The sequence below is a fragment of the Arvicola amphibius genome, chromosome 9 (assembly GCF_903992535.2).
Source record: "Arvicola amphibius chromosome 9, mArvAmp1.2, whole genome shotgun sequence".
Taxonomy (NCBI): domain Eukaryota; kingdom Metazoa; phylum Chordata; class Mammalia; order Rodentia; family Cricetidae; genus Arvicola; species Arvicola amphibius.
In genome coordinates, this window is record NC_052055.2 from 59590907 (window position 1) to 59618099 (window position 27193).

Below are 27193 nucleotides of genomic sequence, written 5' to 3' on the forward strand. Positions count from 1 at the left end.
ACAATTGCCTATAATTCCTGTTCCAGGGATTTCTGACACCCTCTCATAGGCATACTGCATGTATGGCAGAACACCAGTGTACATAAAATACTAATAACTATTTTTTAAAAAAGACTTGAAAGCTGAGTTGGCGGTGATGGCTGAGGCAGGTGGATCTCTGTGAGTTCAAGGCCAGCCTGATCTACAGAGCTAGTTCCAGGACAGATGGGACTGTTAACCCTATCTTGGGGGGGAGGGGGCGGGAGAATTCAAAGTCATCTTGAGCTATATAGACCTTATTCGAAACAAAAACGGTGTGTGTATGAGAGACCTAATATGGAGACATTTGAATAGTTACTATATGAACCTGCCTATGATTGGTTGACATAAGACCATTAAGACAAAAAGCTCAAGGTAGAAGCATGATTGTTGAATGAGCTACAGGAAAAGCTAATTTGTCGAGGCAGAGAATATAAATGAGGAGAGTAGCAGGAAATAGGATGAGAGATTATGAGAAGGGAAACCACAGGATGGACCTAGATCTTGACTTTATAGGTCAACGGAGACACAGGATAAGAAAGGAAGGCTATATATAGGTCATTGACAAGTCCCAAATAATTTCTTGATCCTTCCTTAACTTGCCCATTTTAAAGATGAGCTACAAAGCTATGATTATCAGAGATGATAGTAAAAAGGTTTGTTTTGTTTTTTAAAGAACATGGAGAAAACGGCAGAGGGGTGGCGCAAGCCTTTAATCCAAGCGCTCAGGAGGGTGGCAGGCCGGTCTCTGTGAGTTTGAGGCCAGCCTGATCTACATAGTGAGTTCCAGGATAGCCAGGGCTACACAGTGAGACCCTGTCTGAAAACAAAACACAAAACAAAACAAAAAAAGGTGGGGGTGGGGTATATCAATCCATCATATAAATAGATAGGTCATTTTGTAATTCCTTTGATTAATTTAGGCTTGCTGCAGCAAGTCATATGGGCACAGTCCCATGAACGAGGATTACGTTCTTCAGGCATGGGCATGAGGTCATGGCGCGAGGAGGAGGGCTTTATAGGAGCATTTGTTTAGTTAGTGCCTCTGTGTGGCCGAAGGTCGGCAGCCTTCCTTTTCAAAAGGCTGCAGCTACCCTGATGCCTTTCTCCAGGGGTCCGATGTGGACGCTCCCTTTGCAGCTAGTTCCAGGGCGGGTTAGGGCTTTGCGGCACTCGCCGCCTCCGACTCCCGGCATGCCATTGGGCGTGGGCCGGGTGTAGACTCCATTTCCCAGGCTGCCCCAGGTCCCGGCCACGACGCGCCGGCGCCTATAAGAGGCAGAGCGCCGCAGCCGGAGCCTATTGTTAGCCGGAGCCGGGGCGGTTCTGGGCTGTGCTGCCCGGGGTTCCCGAGTGCAGAGCCGCCCGCCCCCCGCCGCCTGCCGGCCGGCCCACACACCCTGCAGCCCGGGGAGCTACGCGACGGGCCCGGGGACCGGCGCGCCTCGGTCTTCCCTCAGTGCACACGGGCTGAGGCGGCAGCGGGAGTGGCGGAGACCCTGACGGGAGAGGCGTCCGCGGCGGGGCCGGTAATGGGCCTGGGGTGCGGGGCGAGGGGTCCGCCTCGTCCTCTCTGGGCAGCGGCTCCCGGGCTGTCGTGGAGCAGCTCCGGCGCAGAGCCGTGCGGAGCGAGGGGGCGGGGGGCGGGGAGCCGGGGCGCCTCTGGGAAGAGGCGTGGGAGCTAGGGGCGCCGGGGACGCGGGCCGAGCTGCAGGCTAGCTCGAGGGACGGCTGGGCGTCTTGGAAGCCGGCAGGATTGCGGCTGACGACTGAGATCGGGATGGAGTGGGCAGTGATGTAGGATGGAGAGAAGTGAAGGAAGGGGAGGGGGACCGGAGGAAAATGTGGGAGGAGTGGTTGGGAATTTGTGAGTAGCGGGCAGGAAGATGTGGAAGGCTGTGTGGGGACTGCAGATGATCGGAATGAGCGGGAAGGCTAGCGGGAATCAATGGGTTGAGAGCTGAAGGGTTCCTCAGCTGTGTTAAGGTGAGCTGGTGACTTGACATGTCCCTTCTGCTCTGGTCTTGATGGCTCCCATTTTTCTGGCGTTGTGTGCAAAAATGAGAGCATCACTTGTCCTGGTTGCTAGCTTGATCTTTTTTTTTTCAGGCCCAAATACGCACCCGCCTGCTTTCCAACCCCTTTTGAGTGCTGTGGTCTTGATTCATCCTTTTAGAAGGGTTTGGAGTGGCAGTGTGACATACAAATTGTTCTTCAGTATGCAAGGTTAGAAGTTCTCCCCAGGAGACAACACTCTTCCCCTTGTCCCCCAGTTTTCAGTTCATGGTAAAACCGCAGCCGATTCACATTCTCCTTTTCTTTGGTGGCTTTAAATCTTAGGAATCTTTAAAACCAGGGTGTTGGTATGTGGCAGTTACGTGACGCTGTCCTTTAGAGGAGAGCTAATGCAGCATCATGTTCCAGGTCTCCCACAAATATCTTGTGTCTTCCCTAGGATGTGGCTTACACGTGGAAAGCCAGCTTCTAACCTAGTGTTATTAAACTGGTAGAACCCCCGGGGCGTGGGGGCAGAAAAAGGCCCTCTTTAAACCTAGCAGGAGGTTTTCAGTGAGCACCTGAAGTGCTTTTCCGATTTCATGATCTTGGTGAACACAAGGACACAGGGGTCCATAATACCGTAGTATTTGAGAATCACCACAGCATCTTGTAAAAGGGCAGCAGGGTAACGCATCTTACTCGATTACTGTGTGGAGGGACATCAGGCTTTCTAGCCCAGTCCTGGCTGGTAGTCCAAGAGATTCCTTGACCTTTAGCAGAACACTGGGCTCTATTTGAGTGGAAAGGCCTTTCCAGTGAGGTGAGCCTTGTCTTGGGATTTTGGACTAATATAAGAAAAGGCTCACACACCCAAACTGTACAAATAACTCTTCGGCCACAGCTCCAGAGTTGCCCTGAAATACGTACCACGTGATTTTTTTTTTTTGACCTTGTCCCTCCCTCTGCGTAGGCTGTCCTAGAACTCTGTAGACCAGACTATCCTCAAGCTCACAGAGATCCACCTGCCTCTGCCTCCTGAGTGCTGGGATTAAAGGCACTTTAATGCATTGCCACACCCAGTTTTTGCTATTCTTATGGAAGTTGGGATTTGGGGTTTGCAGTCCTTACCTGAAGAAAGCATAGACCTAATACTGAAATACACACGGTGATTTTATGTCCTCTATGTACTGTGGCTGTGAACTCTATTGTGTACCTTTGGGAAGTGTTCAGCTAGAAACACAATGCCATGCGGCTTGTAGTCAGAATGTGTCAGCTGACTTCACTCACCAGCATGTGAAAGCTTTGAGAGAGAGAGACACCATTATTTGTTGTTTGAGATGTTTATTTAGACATTAAGTATTCTGACCGGCATTTCTAGTCTCACCTTGGTTATTTCTGCATAGGTTTGAGTGCTTGGATATAACTCATAAAAGTGGAGGGGTAGGGGTTGAGACAGGTTTCATGTAGCCTTGGGTAGCTACAGATTTGCTTTGCAGCCAAGGGTGACCTTGAACTTTTGCTCCTTTTGCACTTAAGTGCTGGGATTACATGCATGTGCCGTCAGGTGAGGGCTACAGAGTATCTTCTGAACTCATGCATGATCTTTTACCAATAGTTATCAGGGAATAGCTGAGCCAGTGGGAATGACTGATTCTTAGTGGAACCTGTTCTAGTGGTTACTGTAGTAACTTCAAGGCAGTTTGAGACTAACCAGGTGGGAAGTTCAAGGTCAAGTTCACACCAAAAAGCTGGATAAGGAGAGCTGAGTTGAAATATAAACTTCCATTGTTTGCAGATGATAGGAATTTAAGTTCTCAGTGCTGGAGGGCTGCACTTGGTGCACACACCTTGATCCCAGCACTTGGGAAGCTGAAGCAACAGGACCACTGTGAGTTCCATACCTTTCTCCAAAACAAGCTGGGGCCTGGTAGGGCCAATCTGGGCTACATAACTAAACGTAAACAATTTTCAGTAACAGGTAACTTTACAGGAGTGTCATAACATCCTGAGTAAGGGGATGGAACCTAGAACAGTGGAGTTTCAAGACTGTTGCAGAGTAGCACTCATGAACTGGTTTTTATTTTGTATTGCTGGGAATTAAAGCCAGGGAAGGCTTCAAGCGTGGTAGGTAGGCAACCGCTGTTCTACGGAGGTCCCTCCCCAGCCCTTTCATGGAATAGGCCACATGGATCAGTATACACAGTACTTACTCATGTAGACCTGGTTATTGGCAACTTAAGGAAAATTACTTTTCCTTAGTTTACAGCTTTCCCCTCCCTCTTTCTTTCCTACCTTCCTCTGTCATTGCCCAAACCACAACCCCAGAAGTGAGAAGACATGAACAAAGAGGCTTAGAGCAAGGAGCCAGCATTGCCACGCTCAAGGGCACAAAGTAACCCTGATGAAAAGGTGCTCTTAAGGGCAGCTGGGTTAAGATAAGGGAGAATTTTAGTAATAAAGATGGTTTTGGCCCAGATCCAAGTTCACGTGAGACTTAAAGAGTAACAGTCAAAGGAAATCCACATTACCGGAAGCAAAGGAGCCCAAGGAAAGAGCAGAGTGCACATTTGCTCCCAATCATGAATCCCTGAGTGCTTCCAGGCTGAGGAACAGCATTTTCTACAAGTATTAGCTGGAGCTCAGTTAAACGGAAGGAGCGCTTACGCCATTTCCAAGAGGCAGGTTTTCTGCTCAGTGTTGGCTTCTATGTAGTTGAGAGGGCCCAGGTGGTGTGTGTGGTTGGACTCAGCAGACAGCCATCTCCTTTTCCTCTATAGTATCCACATGAATATTTAATGACAAACATGCCCCCTCCTGGCGCACACGCCATGCTCCTTCACCCAGAATAGAACGGAATGAGACATTTGTTAGCTGAAAGGTATCATCTTTAAGCCCAGCTAAAATCTTACCCATAGAAAGTCCCTTCACCCTCACTCTCATCATTTCTAAGAAGGTGTGGTCAGACCCAAGGATCACAGCTGACAGGCTGAACTCATTCGATTCTTTTAAAACATGTTTTGGTTGTATTTTATGTGAATAGGCTTTTTTAAATCTGCATTTGTATCTGCATACCACTGTGTGCCTGGTACCCGAAGAGGCCAGAAGAGGGTTTCAGACTCCCTGAAACTGAAACTGGAGTTAAAGGGTTGGATGCTGGAACAGAACCTGGGTCCTTTGGAAGAGCAGCCCTCACTCTTAACTGCTGCCTACCAGCCCGTTGTTATCTTTTACATACACTTTTCTTTTTCTTTCTTTCTTTCTTTCTTTCTTTCTTTCTTTCTTTCTTTCTTTCTTTCTTTCTTTTTCACAGAAAAAGACAGTTTCTGTGTAGTTCTGACTGTCCTGGAACTCACTCTGTAGAACAGGCTGGCCTCGAACTCACAGAGATCCTCCTGCATCTGCCTCCCGAGTGCTGGGATTGAAGCTGTGCGCCACCACACCACGCTCCTTGACTTAATTTTTCTTCTTAGCCAAACTTACTTGAGGGTTTGCTTGCCTGAAACTGAAAGCTAAGACGCTTCAGCTCGTCTTGTGACTCGAACGCAGGATTTTTATGTGACCTGAGTATGTATTTTAGGAAATCCCTGAAGCACGCACCAGATCTGGCTAACTTTGTAGAGCTGATCTAAATTGCTACTAAAGTAGTCCAGAAAACCAGCCATCTCTGTTTCCACAGTGAATCTGGGTAGCTACTCCGCAGTAAGGCAGTGCTGGTAATCCTGCTGCAGTTAACTGCCTGTGAGATTGCAGTACGGGAAGTGTCCTACCTCGTCACATGTGGGTTTAGCTGGCAGCATCTCTCCTGTCCTTTCAGGACTTAAGTCCAAAGACAGAGACGGAGAAAGACCTTGCTTGCTGTGCTGATGTAACCAGTTTTAGCTGTCACCTCTTTTCTGTATTCCCTTGATGGTTTCTTTTTAGAGACCAGAGATTGTAAAGTTTTATTTTCTTTTTGCACGGGGACAATGAGAGACCAGATTGAAAATGAGCCTGGTTTTTGTGTTGTTTGTGGTGCTGGGCTCAAACCTAGGGCCTCGTGTACACTAGGCAAGCGCTCTGCACGGAGCGGGGCTCAAACCCAGGGCCTCGTGTACACTAGGCAAGCGCTCTGCGCAGAGCTGCACCCACAGCCCCAGTTTCTGGGTTTGGAAGCCAGTATAGATTCTAATCTTGGCTCCTTTCTTTAGTACTAAATTTGCCCTTTCTAGGAGCCTGGTGAGACACTTCACACTTGTGAAGATCTGGGTCAAGGGTTTTCCTGACTGCCAATGTCCTTCAAAATTGAGAGCCTGGAGCAGAATTTCCTAAAGTGTGTTCCAGGGACTATCTGCCCCATAACTTTGGCAACAGTGGGTTCCACAATGAAGTTTTGAAACACTGCCCTGTTTTCTTCCAGCCTTTACCATGCATGCTCGCAAGTATATTAAAAACCCTAGGAGATTCTGCCATAGCTGGTTTCAGCTATTTTAACAGCAGTCCTATTTTCATTCAAGAAGCTATTAATACCATGGAACTAGTGTATTTAAGATACACACTTGGGGACATGCCAGGCTGTGTTATCACTGGGATAAATATTTGGGCCTGGCTTTGGTTTAAGCAGAGGGTTTGCTGTCTTTGAACAGTGAATGCTAGCCCAGTGACTGCCCTTCCCAGTGGAAGCCACTCCTCCACTGGGAAGGGCTATGCAGACTCACTCATAGAGTAACTGAGGTTGGAAGAGCCAAAGGAAGCAAGTAAGAATGCTGGCCAGAGTCAACAGAGAAATGACCTGGTCCTGAGAAGCCAGACCATGCTAGGCCAGGTGCTTAGCTTTTCTTCAGTTAGGACGATGCGTTTACAGACTTGGCAGGTGTGTCTCCGGACAGCAGTGCTGACTCCCCTTCTCCCTTGGGCAGAATCCTAATGCTCCTGGCTAACTGGTGGTGAGCAGCTTCGGGGCCATCGTGGTTGACTTCCCAAGCAAACCATTTGAATCCAATGGATGCATTCTCGGGCTCAGGGCTCAAGAGGAAATTTGATGATGTGGATGTGGGCTCGTCAGTCTCCAACTCAGATGATGAGGTCTCCAGCAGTGACAGCGCTGACAGCTGTGACAGTCTCAGCCCTCCTACAACCGCCAGCTTCACACGTGAGTGAGCTGCTCCCTTCCTGCCTGCACCCTGTCCCCAAGAGCTCCTGCAGCCTGAGACCGCTTCTGTCCATCCTGGGGATGTGCCCTTTCCATAGCGTGTCCTTGATTTTTGGCAAGCCTCACTACTCCAATAGCAGAGACTGGTCTGATTTATTTATTCTACTTGTGCTGTGGTTTGGGGTGCCCAGAATGGGTGGGATGTGATGGAGGAACAGGAGCTTGGTATTCTGCTTTTACCTCAGAGGACTTGCCCAGAGGTTCAAGAAATTGTAACTGGAGCAGGAGTGGATATTTGGTTTGGACACATGGCACCTCCAGATCTCTTCCTTCCTATTATCTTGATCCCATAGCTCTCCAAGGGTCTGAACTCTGAAACGAAAGCTGTGAGGGTACTATTGGTTCCATTCAGAGCCGCCTGCAGCTTTTCCAATGGCACCTAGCCTGGGCACAGTGGCATCTCCCGGCTCTCAGGTTGTCCCTCTAGAGAACCCCTGGTAGTGAGGCCAGGGCTGTGGACTAAGTCTGTTCCGCTGCTCGTTCCCGTGGTTTCGTTGGGACACTCACACCCATTGTTTGTGGTCGTCTTTATGCACTAGCAGCATGCTTGAGTAGTTGCGTCAGAGACCTCATGCCCTAAAGAGCCTAAAATATTTCTCAGCAGGCGTGTTGGAGAAATGCTCCCTGTAGAGTGCTGTCCGGTTGGACTTCCTGGGTGGAAGTGGTCCTCGTCAGCGCGGTCCACTGCTAGTTCTTTGTCACACATGCCGACTGAAGTGCAGACTGAAGAGCTGGGGTTTCTAAATTGAGTTTTAATTCGTTTCAACTATCACATGGCAATTTTCTTTTCTCCTGAAAAGAACACCTAGTGTTCCCCAGTTACTGCCTAAAAATAGATTTTGTGGCCATCTATTTAGATGAAGTCATTCTGGAGGCAGTAGTATGAACCAGCTGAGGTTCAAGGTTCTTTCCAGTATTGCATAAGACTTGGAAGTAGTCTAACATTTGGGGACAGGTTAAGAGTCTGGATGAATAGGAGCCGGTGAGAGCCCTGTGTTCCATTCACAGCCACATCCATCCTGAAGCGGCAGAAGCAGCTGCGGAGGAAGAATGTCCGCTTTGACCAGGTGACTGTATACTACTTTGCCCGGCGCCAGGGCTTCACAAGTGTGCCCAGCCAGGGTGGAAGTTCTTTGGGAATGGCCCAGCGCCATAATTCTGTTCGCAGCTACACCCTTTGTGAGTTCGCACAAGAACAAGAAGTGAACCATAGAGAGATTCTTCGTGAGCACCTGAAGGAGGAGAAACTTCATGCCAAGAAAATGAAGGTGCCTGTGGGGCGTGGGGTCTGGTGCCTCCTGCATGTTGAGACCAAGGTCTTCAGTTAGATCTTAGTTTGAGTCTCCTTGCCATCTCTGGTGGCACTGGCAACTAAGACAAAAACGACTCTCCCTGCACTGTCCCCGTCTCCCTAGCACAGGGACGCTTTGGGGAATGTGAACACCTAAAACTTCCCAGTTTGTTAGCAACTATCCTTGCCCACGGGAGTAGAACAGAGCCTTCACTCCCCACCATCAGCCCCGAAAACTGACCCAGCCCCCTTGGTCTAGAGGTAGCATTATTTCATGGTTAGTTTCACAGACCAGCACACCACGGTCCTGGAGAGTGGCTCAGCACTTAGAGCATGTGTCATTCTTTTGAAGGATCTGGGTTTGGTCCCCAGCACCTACATGGTGGATCGTATGGCTGGACTGGAACTTGCTATGTAGACCAGCTAGCTTCAAGTCACTAGTAGATATGTGCCCACCTCTGTCTCCCAAGTGCTGGTGTTAAAGGTATACACTACCAGACCTGGTCAAGTAAATCAGTTTTTAAAAAGCACTTACCTACTCTACTGTGCTGACAGCACCGGAAGACCCTCTGCAGATACCCACACCTGAGAGTGCCGACACTCCATTGTCAGAGTTTCTGTAAGCCTCCAATTTCCCCAGAAATGGGGCATAGCTTAGTGATAGAGCATGAAGTCCCCAGTTCAGGAGACAGAGAGAATATGAATGGTAATTGATTTCTGAGCCCAGAGCATGAGGTGGCTGCCTTATTTTCAGGGTGTAGAGGGAATTGAACAGGCTACGGCTGCTGGAGACCTGCGCAGAGGGCAGAGGCTGCCTGGGTCTCGCCAGTGTCATTCTTTGCAGCCCCAGCCGCTCCTGGGTCTTACACCTGTTACTGTAATGACAATGGCATTCGGCCTGCCCTTTCTTCTGAGGAATTCTGTCACTGACCCTGTCGCCCTTCTGTTGCTATAGCAACAGCTAGACAAACATTCTTCTCAGTTGCAGTGAAGGTTCTCTGCCCTTTTCCTATAAGACAACTCTCCCAAATGAGGCAAAGGAATGATCTAAGTAGCATCTGTTTGTCCCTAGCAGGACATACTGAGTGCTAGCGGTGCTGACAGGGATGTCAGGAAGATGCTTGCCTTCCTCCCCAGGCACAGTCTTCTCGTGTGTCACTTGATGTCTCTCTTTCCTTTGGAGCTGCTCCAGTCAACTTCTAGAACTCCGTAATCTTCATTACATATAATTTTCTAATAGTTTGGTTTTGTTTTATCCATATGGGATTCATTATTGTAAGTAGTTTGAATTAGGTGGTAGTTGTTTTTGTTTTGGGGAAATCTCATGGAGTCCAAGTTAGCCTTGAACTTGCTGTGGAGCAGGGCATAGCTTTGTGCTTTTGTTCCTCATGCCTCTACTTCCTAAATGCCAGGATTATTAAGCGGGAACCACCACTCCTGGCCTTGGCTTTTCTTTCCCCAAGAATATCTCATCCCAGCACTGTGTAATGGCTAGAAGCCTGCACTGCTCCGAAATACCCCTTCCGTGGAGATCTGGAGTCGGCTCGCTTCCCTGATCACTTTCCCTTGAGAGCAGCAGGAATGCTGGGAATGAGCCACAAACAGGAACGGTCCTAAGGTCTACAGATAGGAACCTGGCAGCCGCTTGCCTGGTACAGAGGTAACAGACTGGAGAAGTCCGGGTGGGGTTCCCAGTCCTCCAGATCCCCCACCAGCCTTCCTCCTCAGGCTGTTGCATCACACCTCCCTTGAGAGTTGTTCCTCTCCCAGCACTCCTGCTGTCTGATGAAACAAAGCAAAGACTCCAGCCGAGCTTCCAGCCTGCTAGCAGCTCCCGGGGCCCCAGGGGCTGGGGCCTCTTTTCTTTACTTAGATCCTCTAGTGAGTTTGTAGAGCTCATTCAGCCAGAAATTGTTTCCAGCCTGTCCTTCCAGAGTCCTGCCCTGACTTTCTATCCAGATCAGTGCAGAAAACCCAGATCTCTGCCTGTAGATGACACACACAATGTTATTACCCTGCCCATCTCACACAGGTTTTCCTCTGGTGTGAAATAAACCAGGATCAGAAGGAAGAAAGCATTTCTTCTAGACTCTGTTGGAAGTCAGGGCTTTGATAGTGGTTAGTAACTGGCTGCCCACTCCCTTAGCAGTAAAATGCAGTTGTTGTGAGTGCACAGGTAATTATTTACAGTGTCGGGAATCAGTTTGTTGACGAACACCCTGGAAGCTGGTGTTACTGTAAAGTACCCTTTTTCTCTGAAGATAGTTTCGGGTTCTCCAGGGTTTAAGTTGAGGGTGTTTTACAAGGTTACTGATATCACTGAGGAATACCCAGCCACTGATACACATCCACTGCAGTGCAGGTAGCAATCTAGAAACGGAGGGAATGTTTGTGCTGTATTCTAAACATTTCTCTAGACAGGACCATGATGTTGCTTGTGCCCCCAGCCTCAGCTTCCTGAGTAGATGGGGTGATGGCTGTGCTGCCAGACTGGGCAGAGAGCGGTCTTTGAGGACCCAGAACCCAGGTGATGTCTCTGCTGTTGACAGCATAGTGTGAGAGCCAGATAAAGTTTCTGTCTTTCTGCTCTGGTATTTAATCATGTCCCGTGTGGTCTAGTATGGCAACCATCACTTGTTTTGGCTATTTAAATGTAAAATTAAATAAAATTCAGTTTCACAGGCTTTACCTTTCTGCCGCTCTGCTGTGGTGTAGGACGACAGCTCTAGCTGCAGAGCTGCGGTCTGTTGTGGTCACTACATTGCTCATGCTCCAACGCTGACCTTTCCTGTCTCCTGGCAGCTGACCAAGAATGGGACAGTGGAGTCAGTGGAGGCTGATGGCTTGACACTGGACGACGTTTCAGATGAAGACATCGATGTGGAAAATGTGGAGGTGGATGACTACTTCTTCCTCCAACCCCTGCCCACCAAGAGGCGGCGGGCCCTGCTGAGAGCATCCGGGGTCCACCGGATTGATGCCGAAGAAAAGCAAGAACTTAGAGCCATCCGCCTATCTCGGGAAGAATGTGGTTGTGACTGTCGGCTCTACTGTGACCCAGAAGCATGTGCCTGTAGCCAGGCTGGAATTAAGTGCCAGGTCAGTCATATTTGGCCTGAGATGGTATATCTACCCCAACATTGGGGGTGTGGTTGGGTGCCAGTGAGGACAGGAAGCTTCCGGTCCAGGGATAGTCCATGGCTGAGAACTGTGCTCCAGTTCCACAGCCCTCCCAAAGAAAGCAAGCAGGGGAAGACTCTTAGGCCGTGGAGGTGCCCATTATCTTTTCTGACTATACCTCAGAGGTGCTAAGCAGCTGGCAGCAAAGGAAAGAACAGGGTAACTACCTTTCCCACTCAGTAAGTGTGAACAGGTAACTACCTTTCCCACTCGGTAAGTGTGAACAGGTAACTACCTTTCTCACTGGGTAAGTGTGAACAGGTAACTACCTTTCCCACTGGGTAAGTGAGAACAGGTAACTACCTTTCCCACTCGGTAAGTGTGAACAGGTAACCACCTTTCCCACTCGGCAGGTGTGAGCAGGTAACCACCTTTCCCACTCGGCAGGTGTGAGCAGGTAACCACCTTTCCCACTCGGCAGGTGTGAGCAGGTAACCACCTTTCCCACTCGGCAGGTGTGAGCAGGTAACCACCTTTCCCACTCGGCAGGTGTGAGCAGGTAACCACCTTTCCCACTCGGCAGGTGTGAGCAGGTAACCACCTTTCCCACTCGGCAGGTAGGGATTCTATGCGATGGAAGGGAACAAGTGAGGCAGCCTGCGGCTTCTCATCTGCACACAGCATCTCCTTCCAATTTTATGAAAGGCAAAGTAGTTTTGAGTGACAGAACTTAAGTCCTCAGTTTCCTCAAATAAAGTATCATCTTATTGGCATTCGAAGAGATTGTTTGAAATTCCCACTTTCCTGGAAACCATCAGTGCTACCCAAAACAGTGAAACCTACAGAACTTGGTGCTGGGGCATGGTGTTGAGTCCTGCTGAACCCTAGAACTCATTTCCCTTGGCTTTATTTAGTAACAAAGAACTATAGGAAGTCTGGACAAATCTTCCTTTCCAGATCGCAGTCCCATGGTGAGTCAGTTATTCACAAACCTGAGAAGAGTCTTATCAACTGCTGGGTCTAGATATGGATTCCTTTTGCCGGAGAGGGACAGTTCTCATTCCAGGCTGGCCTACGCCTGAACTTGGTTGGTTTAACAAGGATGACTTTGGACTCTCAGCACTGCTTCCACCTCCCAAGTTCTGGAATCATTGGTGTGCATCGCCACACCGTGGGTCTGGAGATTCTAAGAAGCTGATACCATAAGACGTGTTTGTATTGTTTGCTTCATGATTCTTATGAGTTTCGATTTGGGGCATTAAGGGGAGATAAAGAGGCAGAAAGCATCTCCTTTCTATTTTTTTCTTTAAAACTGTGTAGCCCAGGCTGGCCTGGAACTCACCATGTAGACCAAGTTGGCCTCAAATTCACAGCAATCCCCCTGCCTCTGCCTCCCCAGTGCCGCCACCAAGCCAGCACATCTCCTTTCTAGATAGCCCTGGCTGTAAGTCAGTTATCTTGGTCACCTCCAGAACTACACTGGTTACCCTCAGGGAGAAGCTGGTGGTGAGAGCTGGTCACAGTGTGAACCTTCACCTCAGCACTAAGGCACCTCTGTTTAGTTTCCCTAGAGTGTATTGCATTGAAGTAGCAAGATCTCCACTCATTTACCACGCCTGTCATTGCAGAAGGCTTGGGCCCAGCCTTTTATTGTCCCAGTGAACCAGGTAAGTTCTGCAAGTCCCTGAGGCACAAACTCTCTTCTCTGAGACAGCAGCGTTCAGAGAGGTAGCACTGGGCTTGCTAACTGGAAGAGCCTTTGATGGGATTTTTGTCTTTTGATTTAGAAGAGGACACAGAGCCCAGGGGAGAAAATAGATGACCCCTGAGCTGCTGGAGCTGAGGTGCAGGCGTTCTGCTCACTACTGCCTAGTGCTGTTAGCTTGTGCTGCATGTTACGCTTAGACCTGGTCACTGCTCAGATCCCAGCTGCCTGTGTGTGCCAGCGGATGTCACCTGCTGCTAGAGCTATTGGTCTAATCTCGCCACAACCTCATATGTCCCTCAGGTGGATCGGATGTCCTTTCCGTGTGGCTGCTCCAGGGATGGCTGCGGAAACATGGCGGGGCGAATTGAGTTTAATCCGATCCGAGTGCGGACTCACTACCTCCACACCATCATGAAGCTGGAACTCGAGAGCAAGCGACAGGGGAGTCGCCCAGCAGCCCCTGAGGATGAGCTCCTGCCTACTACTGGCTGCAGCCTGCCAGGAGCCCAGAGTTCTGAGACGCAGGACTTCCAGGAGTTCATCGCCGAGAACGAGACTGCAGTGATGCACCTGCAGAGCGCCGAGGAGCTGGAGCGGCTCAAGGCAGAGGAGGACTCGAGCGGCTCCAGTGCTAGCCTGGACTCCAGCATGGAGAGCCTGGGGGTGTGCATCCTGGAAGAGCCCCTGGCTGTTCCCCAAGAGCTGTGTCCAGGCCTGGCAACCCCCATTCTCATCCAGGCTCAGCTGCCCCCAGGTTCCTCCGTCCTATGTTTTACTGAGAACTCAGAGCACCCGGCTGCCCCCCCGGTGAGCAACCCATCCTACTTGAACAGTGGGCCTCTGGTCTATTACCAGGTGGAGCAGAGGCCAGTTTTGGGAGTGAAGGGAGAGTCTGGGTTGGAAGATGGCACAGCCTCCTTCCCTAAGGAGAAAGATCTGAGCGTATTCTCCCTCCCCGTTACCTCGCTGGTGACTCGCAACTCCTCAGACTCAGCTGCCCCCTGTAAACCAGAGGTGGGGAAAACGCCCGCTCTCGACCAACTGCTGCCCGATGACTGTAACCCTAAGCAGCCTGAGAGCGAAGGCTTCCACCCGTCTTGGTCTCCCTCAAGTCTACCCTTCCAAACGGACAATGGAGAAGGCTGTGGAGTGCAGAACTCCCAGCAGAGTGAGGATCGGACCCCTGAAGACTCTGCCCTGGAGCTCCCTCTGGCAGTGTGACCTGAGGTAGACACTGCCCATTCTCTATTTATTATCTAACACCATTTCAAAACAGGACTGCTGCTCCCAGGTTATTTTATTGAAACTCTTAGGAAAATGGGTAGGAAAGGGTTGTTATACATGTGTTTTTAAGAAGGGAAAGAGACCAGCCCTAGCTCAGTTTCCAGTACTGAGCTCACTGGGCCACCAGAACAAAGATGTCGCTCACACAGTGAGCTGGGTAGTTCAGGTAGCTCTTCTTTTATGCACAGGGCCAGAACTAAGGATGTGAGCAGCTCCCTGCAGGGCATGCGCTCACTCCTCAGACAGCCATCTCGGTGTATCAGTCACACTGCTGGAAAGGCCACTCGGCTGAGTCTAGAACGGAGGGTGCAGAAGTCTCCACTTCTCTACAGAGCCCCCAGTTCTAAACATTGATTCTGCCTTTCTCCCACCTCCTATCTGGGAAATAAGTTCATTTTTAGTGTGTTTGGTATTCCCTGACCTGCTCTGCAGACAGGATTCCTGGTCTGTAACTTGAATTCTTTCTTTCTATGTTCTTAGACACTAGAGTTAAACTTCTCTGCCTTTTCCTCTATCCTTTTTCCTTAAAAGAAAAAATGCAGGTTGGACGTGGTACAGAGCACAGGGCTTGCACACCATTAGGCATGGGTCCAGTGTAGAACAGTCCGGAAGATGACTGCTTGCCTTCTCACCTAGTGCACCCACACACACTCCTTTAGGGAGAGCTTGGCTCTACATGGAATATATAGTACAAAGTCATCAGCTAGTTAGGATCTTCTCTCTGTACCAACCTTCACGGTCCTTGTTTACCTAGTGTTAGAATGCCCTTTGGATATCACAGTTCAAACCTGAGAATTGCGGGTATTTATTGGACCCTTCTGTCTTGGAGATTTATGAAAGCAAACTGATTCTTAGTAATATGACATAGGACTCCCAGATCCCAAAGGATTCAAGGTCTGATTATAATCTTTGAAATGTATAGACTGGGACTCAGACTCAACACTTACCTCAGTCAGTAGGCCTTGCTCCTCTCGTCCTCAAGTTCCCAGGTCCCCATTCAGCACTGACTTTTACTGGCGATGTTACCTTGGTTCAGTGGAGGTGGAGTGAGACAGTTTCCTCTCATTCTCCACCAACCAGGAAGGAAAGATGAAACTTGCTTTGATTTTCTGAGACAGGTTCCTGCTAAATAGCCCTGGCTGGCCTGGAACTTACTGTGTGGGCCAGGCTGGCCTCCAGCCTGTGGCTGTCCTCCTGGTCAAGCATCCTGAGTGCCGGGATTGCAGGTGTGCACCACTTTGCTCGACTCTATTTTTGGTGGGATACTAAGGCCCTGGGGCTGCAGAGCGAGCTTGAATGTGTGTGGCAGCAGAAGCACCTAGTTCTCTCTCCAGCCTCACAGGAGTTACCCTGAGTACCCGAGGCCAACATGCTCTCACCCTCAGCTAGAACTCTTAAACCCAATACCGAAGCTAAACTGAGACTGGCTGGTGGAGAGAAGGATCTTTTTGAAAGTTTGTTGGGAAGGAGGGAACTCGGCACTTTTCCTCCTTAAGACGCCAGTGTCCTCATCCCTTGGCCTTGGGTTTTCATTAGGAAACATACTACTCATTGTCATCAAGACGAGCAAACCCCCAAGATATTTGATATAATCCTAGTTTCTTATTCTAAATGCATCTCTTCATTAATTCCGTGTTCTGACTCAAACTGATCCCCAATCTCTGAGTGCTAAATTTTAGCACTGGCGAATGTCAAGCAAAGGACCTTTCTACAGCTTGGTCCGTCTCATTTCTGGTGCTACCTGCGCTGGGCAGAAATGATAGTTCCTGCTAGGAAGGCTAGGCCTCTCACGGAAGCAGAACCAGTCCCTCTCAGTCTAGGCCTGGGGCTCCTCACCGCAGCTCTTGCTGTACTGTCTCCTTGCATACTGTGCAAAGGTCGTATTTTCAGTGTGAATCCAAAGCTTGTCTGGCTCTCTGAAAACAGTTTCTCCCCTTTAGGCTCTTTACATGGTAATGATGCTGTATTTAAAGAGAATATTTAAATGTAATATTAAAGAAATATTCAAAAGAATGGTTTTCTCTGCAAGCCGCAGTTATTTGTTAAGAGAACGGGTGCTTCTCTTACTGCATGTACAAAACAGTTAGGGACTAGTATCAATGATAGGAATGGTCTGTGATAGAAATGGAGATAACTGTCTCTTGCTGCAGGCATAAAACTATTAGTTAGGAACTATTAGATAGGAATATTCTGTGATTGAACTGTAGATAATTGTCTTTTGAGCACCAAGAACCTGTTCTGCCTGGGATTCCCTTATATATCACTTCCGCTTAAACAGACTTTGCCTGTTATACCCCTGCTGTCTGCAGTTGCCTTTTTCTCTATTTCTTTCTTTTCTTTTTTAAAAATTTGCTTTCATTTTATGTGCACTGGTGTTTTGCCTGCAGGTAAGTCTGTGTGAGAATGTCAGATCTTGGAGCTGACATACAGTTGTTAGCTGCCAAATGGGTGCTGGGACTTGAACCCTGGTCCTTTGGGAAAGCATTCAGTGCCCTTAACCACTGAGCCATTTTTCCAGCCCGTTTCTCTATTCTGATTACCATTCTGGTATGTCTGATAGATAACATTAAACAGAGCCTTCCAAATTTCCTTTCATCACATCAAAAAACTCTGTTCCAACCAATTAAATACCCACTAGTTAGGTCACATCAGCCTTATGAAAAACGAGTAGAGTGTGCGTAAGTAATTCCCAAAAACTGGTTTCAGGCAGTCTTTACTTGGGTTTAAAAACAATGCTTCATGCATTTACAGTAAGTTATAGATGTACACACGACAGCCAAACCCATTTCACTATCTTGATGCAGATCTCCTGGTCTCCCAGGACTAGGCAGTAGTAAGTGTCTTACGACCCATGGCCTAAAGAAGGCAGCCACTGCTGGCTACAGATGGTTTAGTGCAACACAGTGGAGGTAGCAAACACATAAGGTCCTCAGGGACTGCGACAGCCTGAAAATTAAGACACTGGAGGGAGGGGCCAAGCGTCCGGCCTTTAGCTTTTCACCTCCTTTAGAATGTTCCCATAAAAGCAAACAAAAAATAAAAAAAACAAAACAAAGAAAAGCAGGTGTTGAGAGAATATGAACAGGAAGAGGGTAAACAGTCGGTGCCAGTGAAGGGGAAAGTGTCCCTACTTTTGGTCACATCAAAAAGTGGCTCAAGCCTGTAGTCCTAGTACCCAGGAGGCTGTGACAGAATTTTCAGGATTGCCAGGAACTGAAAGCCAACCTGGGCTATACAGTGAATTCCAGGCCAGCCTGGGCTATACAGTGAGACTCTTATCCCAGAAAGGCCAGAAAAAGACAAAGGGTGAGGAAAAGGCTGGCGGGTGTCAAGGTGCGGGCCCAGGTGTTACTGCTCCAGTCTAGGCAGCAGGGCTCCTGGCACCCAGAAAGGCTGGGTAGAGAGCACTTGCCTGGCACAGCAAAGCCCTTGGTCAGTTCCTAAGGCCTCACAGGCTCTGTGTGGTACTTCATCCTGTATCCCAGCCCTGGGAGCTGGGAGCAGGAAGACCAGGAGTTCACGGTCATCAGTTACATGAGACTGTCACAAAAACCCCTCACGGCTGTAAAAAGCGTGGCAGTGAGGCCAGTGTGCTATGGACCCGAGTCCTAGCTCACAGAAGCCTGAGGTGGGAGGATCCCTTGGGCACAGAAATTTGAAGCCAGCCTGGGCAACATAGACTTACATAAGAAAAAATAAAAATTTAAGAACAAACCAGTCATGGATTTTAGGTTAGATGGTTCCCACCTGGGCAAAAACTGTTAACAGGACCTAAACATCACATCACAATAAAAGTCCAGTACCAGGGGTGCTTGCCAGCTCCAGGTTAGCATGGTGGGATGGCAGCACACGCGGTTTAGTTCAAGCTGTGAGGGAATGTCTGTGCCTCCCAGATGAGTAGCGTGCTTCAAAGCCCACGGAACCTGCTCCTCTGCCTCCCACACTAGTGCAGACTGCTGCCAAATGTGGCTTGGTCCCACACTGCAATACTATGTGACTGCAGGACAATGGCATTCTCTCCGTGGTTCACTCAGCGCCTTGTCTCAAGGTAGTTGGTGGAAAGCAGGACCACGTTGTGCAGCAAGAGGGACAGCTCAGCTTCTGCAAACACCATCAGGGTTAGTGCTTGGCTAGGACTCTCTTTCCCTTCTAAATGCCCTGGAGTTCAGAGCTTGGCGTGAGGTAGAAGCCAGGGATGGGGAGTGCAGCAGCATGAGGCTGATCTGCGGACCCTGGCTTCACTCCAACCCCACACGCATGCCCCTCTGCTTCCACTGTTTATTCACATCCACAGTGTCCTGATTCTCACATGATGGCAGTCACCTCATGGTAGAAGTTGGTGCTGCAAGGACATCCCTCAGCTTCAAGACTGCGTCTATCCCTCTCCCTTCATTACCCCAAGCTCAGGAACATCTGCTAGTGTCAGGAGATATCTCTTGTTTGGCACACTAGAGACACGGGGCTGACTGGCATGGAATGGGTATAGGCAAGTAACTTGTTACATACTCCTGTGCATGAGACAGCCCCTAACAAAATGCCAGCAGCGCCCAGGCTGGAAAGCTCTGCCTCAGCAGCAGGCAGTCTGTTGGTCTTGCAGTCTGTGCTATTATAGTAGGCCCTCAAGTTTGTGCCCTTTCAATTACAAATTAAATACATGATAAATAAAAGCTTCATGATACTCAGCAAGTAATCCCAGGATAAAGTACAAAAATGAGCTGGGTATGGTGGTGCATGTCTATCCCAGCATTCAGGAGGAGAGGCAGGATAGCTGCAAGTTCAAAGCTAATCTGGTACGTAGTGAGTTCCAAACCAACCAGAGCTACACAGTGAGCCCTGGGTTTTGGTCTGTTTGGCTTTTGTTTGTTTTCTAAAGTTCCGATTTCAGCCAGCACAGCCATAAAGGTTTGCCTTACCTCTTAGGCTGCAGGAAATCTGCAACCACTCTCCCAGCCAAGCCCGACACCTGTCATCAGCAATGTGGGTAGAATTCAAGCCACGAAGATAGCAAGCCTGTACCACTCAGAAGAGAAACATCCTTAATAATCACAATATGCTACAGAAACAGATATCTACAGTGACTGGATCTCTTGAACAAGTTGCAATCTCATCCCTGTAAGAAACAGCCTGGCAGTGGTAGCGCATGCCTTTAATCCCAGCACTTGGGAGGCAGAGGCAGGTGGATCTCTGTGAGTTCGAGACCAGTCTGGTCTACAAGAGCTAGCTCCAGGACAGGCTCAAAAGCTACAGAGAAACCCTGTCTCAGAGGGGGAAAAAAAGGAAAGAAAAAATCCTTCACCATGCATTGTAAACTAGAAATGACAACCAAACAGACCTATTGCTCCACATCCTGCCAAGGCCCATGTGCTGAAGGCTCAGTGCTGGGTTAAAAACATGTCCCTGGTAGATGCTCCTGCAGCACTCACAGGTCTGCTTGACACGCCAGAGGGAAAGCCTAGTCCAGGCGTCCATGGGAGAGGCAGGAGGAGAAACTAGGAGATGAAGCCTAGCGAGCAGTCTGCATTCACGAGCGCATGTCCTTGCAGGGCACCATGTGGTGCCAGCCTTCCTCTTCCTGCCCAGCTGCCAGGACATGAACAACTATGCTTCATCTCACACCCCTGAGATGCACTGCTGCATCATGGCACCAAAACCAGCGGGGCCAACTGATCAGGACCAAAACCTCCAAAACTGTGGACCAAAAACACCAAAAAATTAAAACAAAAACACCAGCTTCCTTCTTTTTAGGTTGATAGACTCAGGTATTCACTACAAGAATGGAAAGCTAATTGGTACATCTACATGACGTAAAATAGCAAGCTCAAGATATATTGTCCTTGAATTGTTTTAAACAGGTTGTGCTGTCTCACAGGCATATGCATCATACCCTGCCCATGGGCCTTGCTTTCTTTTTATCCTCTTCCTACTAGTTATGTTCATTGGGGAAAAAATTCGTAAAAATAAAATAAATTAGCTTAGAGCCAGATACAGCGGCTCTGACTATAACCCCAACACTTGGAAGACTGAGACAGGAGGACTGCTTTAAGTTTGAAGCCAGCCTGTGCTGTTTGAGGACAGCTAGGGCTATATAGTAAGATCCTATATCAAAAACAACAACGACCCAGAAACAGCTTGAGTTTTGGTACACGCAAGATAAAGAGCCCTATAAGCTTCCAGTTCACTCTGGGACACTGCTTAATGCTGCAATCAACCTCTTACCGATTTCACCTCCTGAGCAGTCAGCTGGCCAATCCCCAGCTTTGCCAGAGCCCTATCCAGCTGGTGAATCACTGTGGTATGACTCTTTAGGCGCCATCTCAACAAGGGTGGAGGCAGGTAAGGCGTAAGGAGCATGGCCCGGCTCAAGGCTTTCTGTGACATAGGAGAGGAGGAAGAATTGAGATAGTTTTACTTACAGCCTACAACACAGTGATTCTGTGGACACACAAGACCTCAAAGTGCTCACCATTTGCAGAGCCTGGAGTTGATTCAAGCCCAGGGGATAAGTTGAGAAGCATTCTCTGAGAGCCAGGATGTCATGGGCTGTTGGGTGGGTACCATTCTGCACCTTGTAAATAAGAAGTGGGTAGATTTTAGAGACCCTGGTCAGTTGCTCTTGCAGATCCTGTGCTACGCAACCAGCTGGAGAAAGGCTTGGCTGAAGCAGTACCTTGGTGCACACGTCTGTCAAATGCCATCGAAGCCTCTCATCAGAAACAAGTGCGCTGGCCCTTTCTAGATAAGCAATGATTTGTGAGTGGGACTGCTTCCGGAGACTGTGATATATGTCTAAGAAATCAATTTGCTGTTTGGGGGTCCAGAAATGCTTGACAAGCAGTTGCCTAGGAAACAGATACCTACAAGGAGAAAGCATCACAAAATAACTTCCTGAAAGTGGGCTCATCAGGCAACGGGCAGAGACATGCTCCCCTACCCCACATTCTTTCTCCTGTAAGTCTTGGCCTGATTGCAAGTGGAATTACTGAAGTGTGGCTGGAAAGAAACCCTGGTGGGCAGCACTCAGACAGAATGCCTCTGTTTGAACTTACCTGGGACAGCGTCATAGAGCTGGGCTGTGTGTAATGCTGACAGCCTACCACAGAGCAGTCATGAGGACACAGCACGAAGAAGGCCATGGATGTGCTCTTTAATTCAGTTACTCACATGTAAGGTAGTTTTTTAAAACATGGCTACAATTCTCTGGTACTTCTTTTATGGGTAGGTAAGATTTATTTACCTCTTTTTCCCACTCTGTGTGATTAATTCATACAACAGAGCTGAAAGGAGTCTGTGACCTCTAAGACAAAGGTATCGAAAGGACAGGCTAGTGGACACTTCGGTCCTGGGAGGCAGAGGCAGACAGACTTTTGTGAGTTTCAAGACAGCCAGGACTACGTGGTGAGACCTTGGGTTTTGTCAGTACAAAGTCACGTGCTCGTTGGCCTACTCATCCCTGGAGCTCTGGTTGTGCTATAAGACAATCCACCATCCAGCTGCCAGCCTGAAGAGGCAGTTCATCTCCCAGTGTTGGCATCAAAACAGACAGTGACCGCAGGCCCTCCTCTGGTTCACTCGAGCTAAACACCACTGCAGAGCCTGTTAGCATCACCTGGTATGGAAGCCGTCACCCTCCTTAGACTGTCCAGATACTTTTCTTTGATTTTGCTTGTTTGTCTGTTTGAGACAAGGTTTCCCTGTGTAAGAGCCCTGACTGTCCTAGAATTCACTCTGTAGACCAGGCTGGCCTCGAACTTACAGGGATCCACCAGCTTCTGCCTCCCAAGTGCTAGGATTAAAGGCGTGCACCACCACCGCCTGGCCAAATACTTTCTTTTAGAGTATTGTTTATTTATTTTAATTTTGTGTGCATGTGAATGCAGACATTCAGAGTCTAGAAGGGGGTGTCAGAACCCCTGGAGCTGGGGTGACAGGGAGCTGTGAGCCACCCAGGTTGAGTGCTGAGAAGCAAATGAGGTCCTCTGTAGGAGCAGTGCATGCTCTTCACTGCGCAGCTTCTCTCCACCCCTCTTCCCTTATTCTTGAGCCCAAAATCATGAAAAGAATGGTGGTTTTCATCTAGTATGTTCTGAAGCTGCCATGATACCACCATTGACAGCTGAAGTAATACACAGGGTCATAGCTTAGAAGTGACATCTTTGGCTATAAGATAATAAAGCCATGATAACAGATTATAAAAATTATTATTTTGCTGAAAAAAAAATCCAAAGTGTTGTTCCTGGGAACAGGGAAGGCACCAGGGCCGCTGAACCACCTACACCTGTCCCTGCGCTGTGTCGGGACATGACAGTACTCAGCAGCGCTTATGGGAAACCCAGGCTCAGTTCCCAGCACCCACATGATGGCTACAGCTGTATGGAGGCCCTATGTCATGTATATACATCCTTATAAAAATAAATCGGGAAAAAAAAGAAAAAAACTTTGAGATACCGAAAAGACTGAAGTAGGAAGTCTAATGACCTTTCAACTTCTGAGATGAAAATTTTTGTAAATAATTTTCTTGGGGCTGAAGAGATGGCTCAGGGTTTAAGAGTACTATCTGTTCCTTAGAGGACCTGGATTCAGTTCCCATTATCTAGATGACAGCTCACAATCATCTCTAACTCAGGTCCAGGGGATCTGATGGCATCTTCTGTTCCACAGGATCCTGCATGCACGTGGAGCACATGAGCTCACGTACCCACACAGACATAAAAGATGAAAACAAGTAATTGAAAAAATAAATAATTTAGTGGAGTGGCCTTTTTTCATTTTGTTTGAGAAAAGGTTTTATGTAGCCCAGGCTAGCCTTGAACTTCTGATCCTCCTGCCTCTGTCTCCCAAGTGCTTAAGTCATGTGCCACTACATCAGGCAAACTGATTTTTAATTGTTAAAAAGTCTGTAGTTTCAGGACCTGGTATTAGTACATACTCACATCAGCAGGAAGACCAAGTAGTTGGCAAAGGGTGGGATGGAAATGACACCTACGAAAAGACACTTGGTGACATCGCGACGGAACTAAACAGAAACAAACAGAGACCGCTTTAACCCAGGTAAGTTCTCAGTAACGTAGTCAGCCCTCCATCCCACTCACTGTACAGTGAACCTGAACTACAGCCTCGGAAGGACCGTGTTCACTTCTGTCGTTTAAATGGGAAGTTCCTGAGGGTAGACCTCTGATGTTAATCTCTGTATCCCAAACCCCTCAGTGAGCTCTCTGACCACAGAATGTCTCTTGACTCTTATCTCAGCTTAAACTGCCTGTCGGCTCACTGCCAAACACCTTTCTGCTGCCCTGAAGCTCTGTGGAGATCTCTGTATGTTCAAAACCAAACTGGACTTTATTACTTACAAATGGAATCAGAAAATGTGCCAGAAATTCTATATAGTGCTGCTGTGAAGTTCATTCTCAACGAGCCTAATTCTGACAAATAACCAAATGCCTCATGGCCTCACGGTCAAGGGAAATGTGTGACCAGTGACAAACAAGGAACAACAGAAACAAACGTAGGGTCTTGGTTAATTACCTCACCACGGACGTCTCGGTATTTGTCCCTGGCCCATACCTGTCTCAAATGCTCCATCTCCCGGTAAGAAAGTTGATGAAACTTTACACTGTGCTTCCACATATTTGCCTTTATTCTTCTAGCCTTTTTGGCATCAGCCCATAACATCTGTATTCCTGCCCCATTAAAGCGGAGGACAGAACGCGACGTTACCCCAGTTTGCATCTCACCATGGCGTCCTACTCTGAGCTCAAGCACAGGCACACACAAGGCCCCGCCCCACACTGCCTACAAGCTTTCAACCAGGAAGCGTGAAACCCCTCTTAGACGCCCCCAGCCTCTCCCCCAGCAGAATTATGATCCGCTGTGGCAAGGCCCCCTTTGAGCACATTACTCGTCCCCTTGTTGTAAACCCAGGCTCCTTAACACCAGTGCATCATGATCAATTAACCCTGTGTTTCCTAGCCAGATTAACTTGCTGCTGTCTGAGGCATGTTTACAAATTGCATAAATTGCTATGATCCCATTTTGAATCTTCATTCTGTGATAATCCTTACATTTATCTACTTTTAAAAAATGCTTCCAGAGCTGGAGAAATGGCTCAGAAGTAAAGAGCACTGGCTGCTCTTGCAGAGGACCCAATTCAGTGTCCAGCACCCACACAGCAGCTCACAACCATCCACAATTCGCCTTCTGACCTCTAAGAGCACCAGGCATGAACATGGTACACATGTATACATGCAGGCAAACGGTCATACAAATAAAATATTTTTAATGTTTCCATATTTATGAACAAAATGTTATCAAGATTGGCTTCAAATAATACTAAGTGTTATTTGTGTGTGTGTGTGTGTGTGTGTGTGTGTGTGATTGATGATCATTAACTTTTAAGTTTCTTGCTTTTACAGAATCTTGCTATGTAGCTGAAACTGGCCTCGAATTCCTAATCCTCCTGCCTTGGATTGCTGGGTTGTGATATTATAGACATAGAACCACCATGTCTGGTAAGCCAGTCATTCTTACCTCCACTTTTTAGATAAAGTCCATGTCCATGAAGCTAATAACAATTATAGTAATATTCAGAGTTGACATTCTGTTTTCTTTTAATTAGTGGATAAAAGAGTAGGATATAATAATAGTAGTAGTCATACTATTGGGCACTTACTGTATAGATACCATATTCATATAAATCAGGTATAAGCACTTTATAATGTTGATTTAATCTTCACAGTTAGTGTGGTGACTCAAGCTTGAATCCCAGTACTCAGAAAGTGGAGGCAGGGAGATCAGAAGTTCAAGGTCATCCTCACCTACACAGGAAGTTCAAGGCCAGCCTTGAACTGTGTACCCTAAGCTTCTAAATAAATAAATAACATTCACAACTATATAACCAATAGGTAGGTTCTATTATTGTTTCATAGATGAGAAACCCAAGAGACAACCAATTTAAGTCACTAGGGCAGGTGCACAGTCAATAAGTCAGTCACAAACTGGGATTTGAATCAGACATTCTGGTTCCAAAGTGGCCAAATGACATTATAGGTGTTATTTCATTGTAACTCCTGGACCTCCATTTTAAATCAAAACATTCAGAAATCAAGCATATGCAGTGCCATTTCCCTACAAGTCCCCTAAGCTGGCCATCTGATAAGCATGTAGAGCGTTTTCTTACGGCAGCAGATAAATCACTTGGGCAGCCTGCACAGCCACAACTCCTTGCTCTTGTGACAGACAAGGAAATTACATCCGTTCCTATGGTATCCCAAGTGGTTTATGACATCTTTGTGGATATTTAAGATGACAATTTGTAAGAATTAAACACAGATGAAAGAGAAGACATCCCAGCTCACATCTGTGCAGCAGAACCCGCCAGTGACCTCACTGCCTGTGCTCTAGCTCCCCCGGGGATTTCTAGTTTACCTTTCATGAAGACTGTGTATAAGGCATAGAAGCGGGGAAAATGACGACCCAAGAAACGATGGTATGTTCCATTAATCGCTCTTGTCTTGGTCACCACGTAAGAAATCAAATTCTTCACGTCTGCCTTGGGAGAGAGATGAAGCTTTGAAGACCTACAAAGAAGATCAAAGAGACTGTCTGTGATCTTGTTGAAGCCACTTTGTACCTCGGGCTTCTATTGTAAAATATAAGTTTCTGAAAACCAAAGCTCTTTGGTCTGAGAGGGGGCAGATCAAGCAGAAACGTGATGACACGGGCTAAGCATGGCGTGGGCGCAAAACCTGTGGGCCCAGCAGAATGCAAGCTAAGGCCATGGAGGGATCGGAGAGAGAAGCTGAAAGGTGAGCTCAGGATGCGCGGGAAAGAGCAGACAACACGGAGCAGAGACTGTCAGGGACCCGCATTCAGTAGGGACCCTGCGTGGAAAAACCAAACCCCCGGGAGCAAGGTGCGGGACCCCGAGAAGCCGAGGTTGAGCCGCTCCAAGGCTTCTACGTCAAGAATGCTCTTCTCTCTCCAGGGCCCTCACCGAGGGGCCCGCCATGCAGAGCCAGAGCGACCCAGCTGCAGCCGCCGGGTGACAAAGGGTCCAGGGGCGACGGCCGAGCTCCACAGAGCAGCCCGAGCCCAGCACACCCTGGACAGCGCCATGTTCACGCGGAGGGAGGGGTCGTCTCCGGGTCAGAGTGTACGCCGCAGTGCGCGCGCGCCGATCCCCAGAGCTGCCGGGCGCCCCCCGCGTGCGAGCCTGGAAGAGGGAGAAGGCCCCGATTGGACGCGGCGCCGCTTCCGCTGACAGGACCGGAAGCGGGCCGTCCCGAGGAAGGAGCGTTTGTGAGCCCGAGGACGCCTTCTCCTTGAGGGGCTCTGTGCTCTCGAGCCGTCCCTAGGGCCCCGGGGCTCGCGGGCGCTGCCCTTGACCTCTGCGGCGCCCAGGGCGTCGGGCTCCGGAGCGGTCGGGTGGCGGGGACGCGGGGTGGCGCGGCCAGCGCCCTCTGGTGGCGGCGGCAAGAAGCGGGACTGTCCTCTCTCCCGTCCCTGCGTTGCCTGTGTCTGTCACCTGCGGCCCTCTCTCTCCCCACATCCCCTCCCAGCCCTCGGCTGTGGGCCTCAGGTCCCCTTGTCA

At 48.7% G+C, this 27193-nt stretch overlaps 2 protein-coding genes across 5 annotated transcripts; one reads left to right on the forward strand and one right to left on the reverse strand.

Moving 5' to 3' along the window:
* The first annotated feature begins 1285 nt into the window (after nt 1–1285).
* Csrnp2 (cysteine and serine rich nuclear protein 2) lies at nt 1286–16620 on the forward strand. 2 transcript variants are annotated; one of them, XM_038341377.1, is made up of 6 exons: nt 1286–1547; nt 6912–7144; nt 8213–8472; nt 11298–11594; nt 13244–13282; nt 13624–16620. In XM_038341377.1, exons 2-6 carry the CDS (start codon nt 6994–6996, stop codon nt 14542–14544), a joined length of 1668 nt encoding a protein of 555 aa, XP_038197305.1. In that variant the 5' UTR covers nt 1286–1547; nt 6912–6993; the 3' UTR covers nt 14545–16620. The 2 variants fall into 2 exon arrangements, with proteins under 2 accessions (XP_038197305.1, XP_038197306.1); XM_038341378.2 differs by lacking the exon at nt 13244–13282 and having other exon boundaries at nt 1289–1547.
* Nucleotides 16621–17304: 684 nt separating this feature from the next.
* Letmd1 (LETM1 domain containing 1) lies at nt 17305–27027 on the reverse strand. Of its 3 annotated transcripts, XM_038341379.2 has the most exons (9): nt 26597–27020; nt 26029–26180; nt 24169–24284; nt 23538–23620; nt 21275–21461; nt 21071–21172; nt 20824–20976; nt 19521–19617; nt 17305–18708 (listed from the first exon to the last, which is right to left on the reverse strand). In XM_038341379.2, exons 1-9 carry the CDS (start codon nt 26716–26718, stop codon nt 18638–18640), a joined length of 1083 nt encoding a protein of 360 aa, XP_038197307.1. In that variant the 5' UTR covers nt 26719–27020; the 3' UTR covers nt 17305–18637. The 3 variants fall into 3 exon arrangements, with proteins under 3 accessions (XP_038197307.1, XP_038197309.1, XP_038197308.1); XM_038341381.2 differs by lacking the exons at nt 21275–21461; nt 24169–24284 and having other exon boundaries at nt 26597–27027; XM_038341380.2 differs by lacking the exons at nt 24169–24284; nt 26597–27020 and having other exon boundaries at nt 26029–26167.
* Between the last annotated feature and the right edge of the window lie 166 nt (nt 27028–27193).

Excerpts from the sequence above, each read along its gene's own strand:
- Csrnp2 (XM_038341377.1), top strand. The coding sequence starts at position 6,994 with ATGGATGCATTCTCGGGCTCAGGGCTCAAGAGGAAATTTGATGATGTG. Across the intron at positions 7,145-8,212 it reads TACAACCGCCAGCTTCACAC|CCACATCCATCCTGAAGCGG; the intron begins GTGAGTGAGCTG and ends TTCCATTCACAG. Across the intron at positions 13,283-13,623 it reads TTATTGTCCCAGTGAACCAG|GTGGATCGGATGTCCTTTCC; the intron begins GTAAGTTCTGCA and ends TATGTCCCTCAG.
- Letmd1 (XM_038341379.2), bottom strand. The coding sequence starts at position 26,718 with ATGGCGCTGTCCAGGGTGTGCTGGGCTCGGGCTGCTCTGTGGAGCTCG. Across the intron at positions 21,462-23,537 it reads TACTTGGTCTTCCTGCTGAT|GTATCTGTTTCCTAGGCAAC; the intron begins GTGAGTATGTAC and ends TTCTCCTTGTAG. Across the intron at positions 21,173-21,274 it reads TGACAGACGTGTGCACCAAG|GTGCAGAATGGTACCCACCC; the intron begins GTACTGCTTCAG and ends CTTATTTACAAG.